The sequence below is a fragment of the Brachyistius frenatus genome, unplaced genomic scaffold, assembly GCF_029030835.1.
Source record: "Brachyistius frenatus isolate BFR_SWC_R1_liver_20210118 unplaced genomic scaffold, ASM2903083v1 Contig_4, whole genome shotgun sequence".
Lineage (NCBI taxonomy): Eukaryota > Metazoa > Chordata > Actinopteri > Embiotocidae > Brachyistius > Brachyistius frenatus.
The window spans coordinates 10,211,264-10,224,268 of NW_027210603.1; the positions used below are offsets into that span (position 1 = coordinate 10,211,264).

The window sequence follows — 13,005 nt, forward strand, 5'->3', positions numbered from 1 at the left end:
GCTCCAAGGCTGCATAAGGCTGTGGCTGCAACTGATGAATGATTCAGCAGATTTAAAGGAGAACAGTACTGGAAAGGAGCGGCAGCAGGGTTTTAGAAACGCAAATGTATGTTTGAAATTTGGCAGCACTGCAACAATGCAACGCCCGTTCAAGGGTTAAATGTCAACGACGTCACAAAAACACAATCAGTCTCCCACTTACTGCCTGTGGAGTAACTCAGTGTCTGACATGACAGCCCAGACTATTCTCTGTGAATATCTGCTTCAATGTTCATTTGTAAGCAGTTAATGTAACGACTTTGTCTTTGGGCACATCATTTAAATAATAACATCTTGCTTTTAAAAAAAAATACTGTGTTTATTTTCATTGTTCTCGCCGTCCATATTTTTATTATTTTACATTTGCTGGCCTGACAAGGTTTCCCCTGAAAAAAAAAAATCGGTGTTTTCTTTGGTTGTTACATTGTCTGTATCTCATCTTTCCTATATTTAATGCAGAGGACTCTTTATAAAATGCCAGCTATTTAGTTCTAATGTACAACTGTAAATAAATGCAAGAATTTCACATTAAATGTTTGATGATGAATAGTTGCTTTTTTCAACCCATGACATTATGTGAAGCCATCAATAACTGGGCGTTTATTCAGTTACTATGAGGCTAGTCTCTGAAGCACAGAAGCTTACCCTCTGCTGAAAACGTGACTTTGCTTTGCGGCTGAGGTTTGCAATCAATTGTAAAGTGCTTTGTTGCAAAATTGTTCGACAAATGGACACTCCATAACTGCGGGTTTGAGCGGTTATACTGCTGATGGGGAGCATGTTTCTCCGATTTCATCTCCCCTGTGATTTCACAACAGTTAAATACGCCCCCCCCTCCCACACACACACACACACACACACACACACACACACACACACACACACACACACACACACACACACACACACACACACACACACACACACACACACACACACACACACACCTGTACGTCCAAAAAGCCCATAAAACTACCACTCATCATTTAGTGAAAATGCAAAAGTGCCACAACAACAATGACCTCATATTTGGCAGATTATTGTAGATTTCTGGTGGCTCACTAATCAAGTTAAGGCATGGTTACAGTTTCACATTCATTGTGCAAATATTCACCAACGAAATGGAGAAGCAATTATTCTAGTGGTGTGTCATCATGTTGTTTTATACAATTTCAGATGCAGCCTGCAGCAGCGGCATTACTCTCATACACTGTTTTTACAGTTTGTTATTGCACTGTGCAATATCTAGTTATCATCAACCCATGAGTTCACGAAGGTATTGTTAAATGGAAGGCTAACACAAGTGCACCTTAGACCTCATTTAGGGTAGCTGCACTTTTTAATGGTGAATGAAAAAAATGACCATAACCAGCCGCAAGGGTTAAACGTGCCATTTTGGGCCCCTCAATATGTTTCAACTGTTATTGTTGTTCTTAATCTTAATTCAATTTGGAGGATTCTCACGCAAGTATCGGAGTTATAAGTAAGGTGTATTTTTTGTGATTTCTAAGCAGAGTTATAGATGTCATGGACCGGCAATAAATGAATATATAATCACATATACACTCATACAGCAAACACATATCACTAACATGCAATAAAGAATATACTTTGTATGACCTACTTGTAATGACAATCTGTTTTTTCTTCATTCAGAATCAAGTATAGTAATACAAAACCGAGGTACATTTTTTTTGTTATATTTTTAGAAAAACTTTTATTCTATTTTTCATTGTATGTGTATTTGCATGTTTTTATACTCATCTTTTCTACCTATATCTTTAAGATGCTGTGAAGACTGCTGTGGGATTAATAAAGTCTTATCTTATCTTATCTTATCTTATCTTATCTTATCTTATCTTATCTTATCTTATCTTATCTTATCTTATCTTATCTTATCTTATCTCATCTTATCATTTCTCACAGTTGATTGGAAGATGTCAAACCTGTTGTATTTCCTTTAAGTGTCCCAGTTCAGGTCCTTTGGATAGATATTTTTTTGAAGGCAGACATTTGAACTTGTCATAATGTGTTTAAAACGTTATTCTTATTGTTAAACCCACTGCTTGACTTGTAATCCTACCATTTACATAGCCTAAATAAGATTCTTATATTTAGCATAAAATCAGTTACAAACAGTGCAAAACTCATTTTACTTTTAGGTGAGGCGAGGCAATTCTTGTTAGATGGTCACTTTATATTATAGAAGCCCAAATTCACTCATATCTCTGAACCATATTACAACCAGAGGGAATTTATTTCCTTGTTTTTTGGAGGCCCACCTCGACAGAAGCCAGAATCAAACCTCGGTTGTTGTAGGATTTCCCCTTTTCACTAACAGGCACTACCACAGACCTTAGAGAATACCAATTAAAAAAACAAATATTTCTCCTTTCCACGACTGCCTAGTTTCAGAGTTTGATCACAAAAGGCGGCAAAATTCCTCTTTTTGTGTCGAATTCATGACAGTGAGCTACCCAACACAACACTACAATACAAGGCTGTTTCCATTTGGCTATATTCAATCTGGACATATGCGACCTGGCCGTGATCAGACCATAGTGCCAACAAAAGTACAGGTGGAAACACACTCAGGAAGCCCTGAGCTCTAATCTGTTCAGGCCACATTTGGAGGTGGAATGCAGCCATCTGTAAACACATGAATTGCACTTGACAGTCTCCTGCTATAGCAACAAGTGTTAGCTAAGAAAGTGGTCTATTTATGTGAGTCCTCAAAAATGTGTCTGTTTGGCTCCAGCCACAAAAGCCTTTGATTGATATTTGTATTCATTTTCTATTTGAGTCTATTTCCTGTCTGCTGACATAATGTAAACAGTGCATTACTGTAGTGGCTTCACATTCCATCTTTAAGTTGGCAACCTTGAGGTTGTGTGTCAGTCCTTTATTAACTGGTCACAATTTGTGTGCACAACCTTTTGGCACTGCTTCCACCCTCAGCCATAATAAATGAAGCCTTGTAAATAATGAATGAGATTCGTGTTGGCTGCAGTATACATCATTGTTTATATTCTTTGCTTACTGCGAGTGTGTCCCTGAGGAGAAACCCAGCCACTGACTTTTATCATCTCTGATGTAACTCAGCCCTTACTGCTGTTAATGTATTGGCCCTCCAGAAGATCGATCTGAAACCACAAAGGCATTGTTTACACACTGAGAGATGTCACCTGAATAATTGATAATCAGTCCCCATTGCCAGCAGAGTTTATGGAAGTAGAAGAAAAAAATGTCTATAAAATAGGTTTAACAGAGCAGTTTCCAAAGTAGTCAGACCTTTATTACTAACAAACACAGTGAGCTGTGCGCGTACTTCTTCTTTTATCACCAGTGGTGTAAATTTCAGAGCTAATGTAGCTGGTTGATATCTTCAAGTGAACTTGCTGTGATGTTTTTGGCCATGTTAGCGATAATATTGGATGTGATCCCCTGACATTCTCAGTCTTCAGGTTTTAGTGACAAGTCTTGAAGTAACATTTTTAGGAACATAGAATGAATTGTATTAACTTTGATGATTTTCCTACTTTTCACCATCACGGCTTGTCAAATACTTGAATGTCTGTCCAAATACCTGCAAAATTAATCAAATTCCTATCAGGCGCAGCTGGCTACTTTGCATTTTTTGGTATTAATTAGCAAATATTAGCATGGTAACAACACACTCAACAAAGATTTAAATTTATTTCATTTCTTTATATTTATTTTTGCATAAACCCTGTAAACCTAAACAACATCCCTACAATAATTAATGTTATTATCTATTTTTGTTGAAACTGTTTTAGATTGGTGCTGGAACTTTACATTTACGCTTCGAGGCTGTATTCTGCTGTTGGCTGTGCTGTTGAGCTAGAACTATTATTCTAATAACCAATTAGACAATTTGCACGCATGATTTGAAAAATTGTTTAGTTGAAGACAAATCGAATGCCTTTGGGTTTTTGACAGTCGGGACAAAACAAGCAATTTAAAGAAGCCTTTTGTGATAGATATTTTTGATTAAAAAAAAAATTCAAATACCAAGTGATGAAAGAAATACCTGGCAAAAAGATGGCCAGAGTGAAAATAATTGCTGGTTGAAGCCCTAAAGTGTACTGCGCTACACTGAGAGGTGTTAATTAGTTTTTAGTTAGTATTTTTTTTAGCCCTTTAATATCAAACTAAATAAACGTTTATGTGATATAGGCCTACAGACTTCAGCACAATAGTCCAAACCAGCCTCAGAAATGAAACGGCCACAGAACCACAGACCTGTCCAAGGTGATGTGTGGAACTTTTTTTTTTTTTCCACTGCTGACATTTTGGTTCGTATTAAAGCAAAAAGCACAGATGTAGCCTAATTGATGACCTGGGTCCTGGTTTTGTACGCTCACTGACGCACTGAACGGAAGCGGGACGTCATTGCAAACATCTGTTGCAGCTGTTTGTGTCCTGCTGCAACATGTCAAAATGTCTGCTGTGATATAGGTCTACTACGGGACTTCCGCTGCAGCTTTAGCGCGGCGGACTCGAGTGTATTTTACTTGAGAATGTGTTCATCTTATCATAACATGAACAGAAACATCTCCGAAAAAGTATTTGAAAGATAAGACAGCGGCGATTTCAGCATCTGTCCGTAAAGGCTGAGAAAACAAGCTGTTTACACTGCGCAAGCGCAAGCGCACTGTACTACTGTGTTTTGCAGTAGTGATTGAGGGTGTGCCAGTTTATTTGCCCTCCTCCTACGTCGTCAACACGAGAAGCTGGTCGCAGCAGTAATCCCGTTCGCGCTCACACGTTTGTTTTTGTTTTTGTTTCCACTTTGCGCTTCCTCCCGAGTGCTCCCGTCGCATTTACACGGGCATTTGTACAACTTTCTGGAAGAGTTATTTGAACTCAGAGCATTTCCGTTTGCGTGTTTAATTCATTGTCTGCGAAATGATCAGCCTCCTGTCAGTCGGCCTGAGCCCGTAGGGCTCCGAGGGGACGTGATGTGAATACCGGGGGAGCTGGAGGAGGACCGGGTAGCTGTGTGTTTTATGATAAGTAAGTGTTAACCCTGAAACACGAGCGTTTACTTCACCGGTACTGATTTATAGTCAGTTCGTCAAGAGAAATTACTGTTTATTAAATGTGCTATTTTGTCTTGAGTGTGTGGGACACTTAATGGTGCTGTATCTACCTGGGATATCACTGGAATATTCCTGTACTAATCTCTTAGCGCTCTGCGGTGTTCGGCAGCAAGTTTCTAGTGACTTGCCCTTGATTCATGTTTATTTTATCAATGCTTTTTTTATTTTTTTTTTAAAATTATTATTATTATTATTATTATTATTGTGATGTAACTATGATAAAACTACAGTCAAAATATTCCTTCAGGAACTTTTATGCTGAAAACGTTATGGTGACTGTTCCAAGTGACTCAAAAAAATAAGTGTTTTTAATTCCATCAGTAGCACTCGATGAGTCATACAGTAGCTGTAATGCCACTGAGGAGATTGTTGTGACCTTTCTAGATGCTCTATGTTTGGCTTCCCCGGCAGCCTCATTATCTGCAGTGGTAGACCTCTGCTTTAGGTCACAGCACACTTCAAAATCTTTTGAGTTTGGAAATTAACGTGGCCTTTAAAAAAATAATGTGTCCGCATTTGCAGATTGCCATCCTAATGCTCACTCAAACGAGAAAACCGAACCACTTGGATAAATATTTCAACATAACTTGCAAAATTTAAAACACAGCATCTCCTCCACTTACATTATGCATCATTGCACGCTGGGACGTGATTGGCTGCGGCTCTCCGTCTCTCTGTGTGGCAACAAGCCTTCCCATCCAACCCAGCAGCCCCCTATTTCTCATGCCCTGGTGGGTTCTCTGCCTCCGAGGGTCTGCTCTGCAGCATCCGGCGTGGTAACCATGGCAACGGCAGCCTGACCCTGGGTGTGCTCGCTACAGTTACTGCTGGCTTGACCTGAATTTCTCGCCGCATCCCGGGCAGGCACGCACGACTTGGGCGACTGACCTGCTTCTCACGTTGTTCGGTAATCAAGCAGCTCCGCGTGCGAGTAAAAGCAGAGGCACCGCTCGTACATGAATCAATAAACTCTCTTAAGATTGGCTTTGTGCTGTTAGCGGAGCCTGTATGCGGGCAGTGTTATCTCCTCAGAGGTCTGTTGAGTTTCATTTTTCGATGCAGATGAAACAGCTGGAAAAAGAGTCAGCTTGCTTATCTGATCTGAGGGATTGCTGCTTTTCCTTATCTGATGTGTCTGTAAAATGAACATATTTTGGTTTTTGACTGTTGGTTGGACAAAAAGACACATTTGAAGATGTCAACCTTGAGGTTTTGGAAATTAAAGTAGGCATTCTTTTCACTATTTTTTTGAACAAGTGGATCACGAAAATAATCAAGCAGCTGCAGCCACAGTGAACATTTGGATGTTGAAATGTTGCTGACATCATACAAATATAGCTCCGACTTGAAAGTTTAAATGACTTGTCCTGGCTGCTACCTGCATCGTTTTTTTTTTTTTTTTTGAATGTGGAGAATGTGTTTCTGATATCAGCTGGCCGACCTTGTTTTTGCCACAGAGAAAAAGTTGCATTTTTGCACACTTTGCTTACTTCCGCCTGCCAAATTTCTGCCACATCCATCCCCACCTGTGAAATATATCAATGTGAATCACAGTGCACTTAAATGCACCTTCTTACTCTGCGACTGGGGCCCGTATTACAAGTGTGTGTAATACATTTCTTAAGGGATAAATGAGCAGATGTTGTGGATTTAGATGCTACCGACAGAAAATGAAAGCGCTCACAGAGCCACCCTTGTGCAGCCCACGGCTCAGCTGTTGGCCCCCTGAGGTGTCAGCTTGTTGTCGGAGCCAGACTGTGTAGGAGGGCCTATTTCTGTCCTTTCTCCAAGGAACCTCTCTCTCTCTCTCTCGTTCTCTCTCCCTCCTTCTCTTTCTCTGGCTGTCCGTGCAGCAGAACAGAAGTCAGCCTCTGCGGTTCTCTGCCTGTCTGTCAATCAGTGTGATCCTCATCTCCTGCTGAACCCACAACGGAGAGCTTCAGGAGGTCAGAGTAGCAGATAAGAGGAATTTGCTATCGATTGTTGATTTGTATGTGGCGAGAAATCCGAGCTCCTGCGCACAATTACTTGATCGACGGATAATAACGTTTCAATAAAAAAATGTTTTTGGAGAGAAATGGCAGAAAATATTTTTCTTATATTGGTCTTCTTTTGTAATAGCAATGAATACATTTGGATTTGAAACTGTTGGGTGAAACAAGCAGTTTAGCATTGCCAACTTGGGCTCTGGAGAATTTTTCTGGCATTTAATGGAATGCACAATTAATCATTCAATTAAGAATTTTTTTTTGTAGATTCACTGATAAGGAAAAATAGTGTTAGATACAGCCTCATGATAATAGAGTCATTTTTTTTTAACACATAAAACATCAGTCAGAGCCTTACTGATAAAGCAGCCAGACGATTTTATTACAGACAGATCCGTATCGGCCCATAAAATTATTGGCCATCATATGGATATGAAATGTTTTTATTTCTTGATAGTAATGTAAAAAACAAATCCACTATCATTTTGACACTACATACAGTACACTCTTGAATAAATTATTGTCAGTTCCCAAAAATAATAACAAATGCAGGAGAAAAAAAGAGACAACAAAAATAAAAGTAAACATGGAGGGCGCTGCAGAGTGTTCTAAAAAAAAAAAAAAAGACCCGTCTGTCAGTAGCTTGCATGTATGATTTGTACAATTCTGTCACTTTTCCATTATGTCAAACTGCTGTGTACCTCACCAAGGTAGGTACGCAGACTAAAATAGTGTGGAATCGGTAGAGCATGCAGGCTGCAGATGTCTGCTCTGACCTCAGAAAAGGCTTATTTGATTTATTCCCTGTGTGTCTTTCAAGATGTCTCTTAAAAGCGTTCCATTGTGTGTGTGTGTTTTGGGGCCAGGAAGGTCTGGCTGCCCTGGAACCATGTGAGTCACACACAAACAATGCAATTCTCTGTCTTCTCCCCTCTGCTTGCTGCTTCTCAGAAATTAGACTGGCATCAATAAGGCATTTACAGCCGGTGACCTACATTTGCTCCTCTCACATGATGGGTGTCAGTCGTATTCAGCCAATTGTGTTAGCAGTGATTTAAGAAATTCCTTTAGCCCTCACCATGTCGCTGTAACGCCTGGATGAATTCTGTTAGTCTGCAGCCTATTTTAAGGCAGCTGTTTTGTGTTGCAGATGTGATGGACCAGCAGAGGGCGCTGCATTCCGGCTGCCTGGTCTCAGGGGTCCGTACGCCTCCCGTCCGCCGCAACAGCAAGCTGGCCAGTCTGGGACGCATCTTCAAGCCCTGGAAATGGAGGAAAAAGAAAAATGAGAAGCTGAAGCCCACAGCAAGTGAGTGTGACTCGTGCTTCCGTCAGTGCCAGTAAACATTGCATGGTTTGGGATTCACTCGGGGGACAGGAAGATGCAAATAGTTCCATGTGTTTTCATTTCTCACGCAATCTGCGGACCGGTTTCATGAATGTTTGTGTTGTTTAGCGGTGGAGAAGAAGGCAGCTGTACGGCAGAAGAGAGATGACCTCGCCAGGAGGAGCCCCGGGGAGATGGAGACAGAGACAGGTGCAAGATGAGACACACACACACACACACACACACACACACACACACACACACACACACACACACACACACACACACACACACACACACACACACACACACACACACACACACACACACACACACACACACACACACACACATTATGACTCCAGGCTTTTCACAGTTCATTTATTCATCCACATGATGCCCAAGTGCTACACGGACTCACTCCTCACTCAGTCCACTGTCTTTTCTGTGTCCTGTGTGCAGACTCAGATCTTGCTTGTGGAGGCAACGGTGAGGATCCTGACACCCCGACTCACTCTGATGGTGAGGACAGAGACGAGGAGCCTGTGGCACCGCTGGCCAGCACCAGTGAAGACCTGGGCAGTGATTTAGAGGCCTCAACAGGTAGAGAGCAACACTATGGTCAGAGAGAGAATACAAAGCCCAGCATTAGGCAATTACATCTGACGGCACAAAGAAGTAGAAACAGGTGACGGTTGCTCTAATCTATATTTATCTATAAACAAGGAATCAAATGATTGTGTAAAGTGACTAACATTAGAACAAAACTTTAGACAAGTTTCACCCTGACTCTGCAGCTGTGCTGAGCGTTCCAGAGTCTTTTGGCTCATTGTTTTGATTTGATGGTCCACAACATTACTGGTTCGGTTCGGTCTCTTCGCTCCACATAAATTCACTGCTCAGCACCGAACAGCACACAGACATAGTTAGCGATTAGCCGGGAAACATAGTGCAGCGTTTAGAACCTGAAGCACCAACTATTTTGCTCAACAGTTGGTGTAGAACATATCGGAGCAAAATGAGTGAATTATGGACTTACATACACAAGGCGGCCAGAACCATGACATCAAATGAATAGTTGCTAATGCTGCTCAGTGGCTCTCTTTATCACCCAACTCTGCAGTTCCCCTCGACAAGACTTTTTGCTGGTTTGGGTTTCAGGACACAAAACTTGACTCATTAACTCACAGCTGCTATGGCAGCTTTATCTTTATTGGATACAACCCCGTTTCCAAAAAAGTTGGGATGCTGTGTAAGATAAATAAAAAGAGAATGCAGTGATTTGTAAATCACATAAACCCATATTTAATTGAAAATAGACTAAAGACAACGTCAAATGTTGAAATGGATAAATTAATTTCATGGCAACAGGGGCAACAAAACACTGGAAGCTTTCAGAGAATCTGTAGAAATCTTTGTACACAAGGGACAAGGCCAAAAAACATTATTGGATGGTGGTGATATTCGGGCCTCAGGCTGCACTGCATTAAAAACAGACACAATTCTTTAGTGTAAAACATTGTCTGGGCTAAGAAAAACTGTACATGGAACTGATAGCTTGCACGTCTGTGAAGGAACCATTAATGCTGAATGATATATATATATATATACAGGTTTTGAATACAGCTATATACAGGTTTACAGAGTGTTTAATTTATAATAACACAATTTTTTTTTTTTTATAAAAGGTCTATTTGCAATAGAATATGGGTTCATGTGATTTGCAAGTTATTGCATTTTGTTTTTATTTACATGTTACGCAGCGTCCCAAATTTTTATTGTATTTTAAACCCCAAATATTGATCAATATCAGCTTCAAAAACTAGTATTGTTTGGACTGTAACTATTAAAATCCCATTTACAGCTATGGGCCGTTTAGAGTTCTGTAAAGACCTACACTGCCTGCGTCTGGACTTTGTGATGAAACCCAGACACACATGGAACATAATCGCCTGATTGCGATTATTTGAACGGATTGCAATCCTTTTGCATGATTGTCAGAATCATTTCCATTCATCCGTATAAAAAACAACTGCAAGAAACTAGCAGGATTTTCCTATTTCCATCACTATTTTCACGTCGTTTCCCACCATTTGATGTTTGACTGGCGCTCTTCTAACGGTGCGGTTTAATGGCACATGAGTGCAGATTTAGCGCCACCAACTGTTTGTCTTGAAGTGCTTAACTTCTAAAGTTTGATCGACCGCATTTCATTGATCTGTAGCCACTGTATCTTCTGTGTATAGATGTTATGTCAGTGTCCTTATTTAATATTAGTTTTGTTTTTACCAGTGTATATTCATTCTGTTTTTGTAGGTCTAGTATGTACACAATGAACACAATCAGAAAAACAAATCAAGATTAAAGCAAAGCATGATTACAAGCAAAGCAAGCTCCCAGTGACACCCTACTTGTCCTGACATTACTTCAGTTTGCTGTATATGCTTTATATTCTAAAGCAAATAACATGCCACTAATCCAGTTTAACTGATGTAAATCAGAATGGGGTCACTACTTTTTAGTCTAGACCCAATCTGGTCAAATTTTGGCAGGTAAATGATTGATAGTTAATAATAAAATGAGGTTCCAGGTGCTGCTTAGTTGGTTCCAGCCTCAACGTGTCCGTGATCGCCCACTAGGTGGCGACAGAGACCTCAGAAACAAACCAAACCTTTGCTTCACCTCTCATGATTCGTCATGTCAGTGCAAGATGTGACCGAAGATTCAAAGACGGTGGGAGATCCCGGTCAGAGTGAAGATGGAGAAGATGAAAGCATCTCACTGAGTGAGCCCGGTGAAGAGAAGACGATGGGGAAAGTGGAGGCTGTGGAGGGGAAACAGGAGGTGACCAAGCCTCAGAGAAGAGCCAGCACCCCGCCTCCACCTAACCTGCCTGTCAAGCTGCTCACCAGATTGGGCAGCGTGGATGGTAGGTTTACTGGAACAAGTGATGTCATCCCTCATTTATCTGCAGCAGAATCTCTTTTTTTTTTTTTTTTTTACTATTTTACAATTTTACTATTCCTCCCCAGGGGCTCCCCCAGTGCCAGTGAAGAAGTCCCCAGCCACCTTACCCAGGAACTTCACACTTCCCAAAGACTCTCATGGCTCTCTGTTGAGAGGCAGGATCTCCACACCCACTGGGTCCCCTCACCTCGGGGCGCTACACCCGCAGCTGCCCCCCAGCTGCATCATTGAGGAACTGCACCGCGCCCTGGCCACCAAACATAGACAGGACAGGTCAGACTTGATGTGCATCATTTTAAATACATACCTTTGTTTGTATAATTTTGTTTGTGTTATCAGAAGAAATATAATAATTCTTTACAGGAAATGATCATTTTTTGCTAAATGAGAACAAAATCATATGGCACTTAATACCTTGTAAATGACGTTGTATTAATCCTGTCTGACAATTAAAATCCCAGGATCCACAGTTTTACTTATCACACACTCCAACATATGGACAATATGGACCAAAAACAGCTTTGTCCTTTTCAACCAAAATCTAAATCTATTTATCGTCCAGTAAGTTTTCACTGAGAAGAGATTTGTCTTGGTTTTGTGGTGTATAACAACCAAAAAGTGAATGGTAAGAGACGAGGAAATGATGGCAGTACATAACTAAAAGATTTTTTTTCCTTTACTGATTTCAGTGTTCAGTGAAATAAACAATTCTCAAATCCTTTTTTTGGTACAACTAACACCCCAAAATACAAAGATATTCAGTAAAGAATATATAAAACACAGAAAAGCAGCACATTTTGACAAGAATACTTACTATGATAAGCCAATCATCAGCTTCTACTGCTGACACTTTCTACCTTGTCAGTATTTTATTTTCTTAGACAGTGTATCATGTTTTCTTACAGTAAATATTCTTAGTAAGTTTCATGCTTTTAGTTTGAACGCTCTATTTTTAAGCATTTCCTTTGGATTAGACATTTTTGAACTACTTGGCAAGCTCTCTGAAAATTTAGCCAGTCTCTATGCAAAGTGTTCACTGAAGCTGTAATTGACAGACTTGTCTTGTGATGTGTGATCTCAGTTACCAGACGAAAGAGGCACGCTCATCTCCGAAACGGCGACTGGATGGCCGCCTGACTCGTACGTCCAGCACAGAGAGGGAACCTGCCGGCGAGTCGGAAAGCAAGAAGGATTCTGATGAGAACAAGGAGAACTGGCGCCTGGACGAATACCTGAACGACCAGGACAGCTGGAACGAGTCTGTGATCTCTGGTAGGTGTGCTCACAGCGAACATGTGGTATAATATTTGCTGTACCATTATCTCCCTCTTAATGTACAAAGTCAGCAAAATACGGGCACCCTGTTTGCGGATAATGAAGCAGCATAATCTCTGCAGATGTTTGTTACAATCCGAGCGTGACAGGGAGATTTACAGAAATGACGAATGGAAGACTTACTGGTGTTAAGTTTCAGTGGCCCGTCAACATCTGCTCTGGTGGCCTAATTCTCGGCCATTCATGTGGGTCAGTCGTCTGCCGTTAACATGTCTGTGACTCTGGC

General features: G+C 40.8%; 1 protein-coding gene across 2 annotated transcripts in view; it reads left to right on the forward strand.

The window, feature by feature from the left end:
* Positions 1-13,005, forward strand: part of phactr3b (phosphatase and actin regulator 3b) — a 49,222-nt gene that overhangs the window by 9,827 nt on the left and 26,390 nt on the right. Inside the window, exons 1-7 of one of the 2 annotated variants that reach the window (XM_069714897.1) lie at positions 4,811-5,076; positions 8,301-8,459; positions 8,607-8,687; positions 8,940-9,080; positions 11,182-11,406; positions 11,510-11,717; positions 12,526-12,716. In XM_069714897.1, coding sequence (XP_069570998.1) covers positions 5,070-5,076; positions 8,301-8,459; positions 8,607-8,687; positions 8,940-9,080; positions 11,182-11,406; positions 11,510-11,717; positions 12,526-12,716 — 1,012 coding nt within the window. In that variant the 5' untranslated portion in view covers positions 4,811-5,069. Of the gene's footprint in view, positions 1-4,810; positions 5,077-8,300; positions 8,460-8,606; positions 8,688-8,939; positions 9,081-11,181; positions 11,407-11,509; positions 11,718-12,525; positions 12,717-13,005 lie in introns of those variants that run through there. The other variant, XM_069714888.1, reaches the window with a different exon arrangement.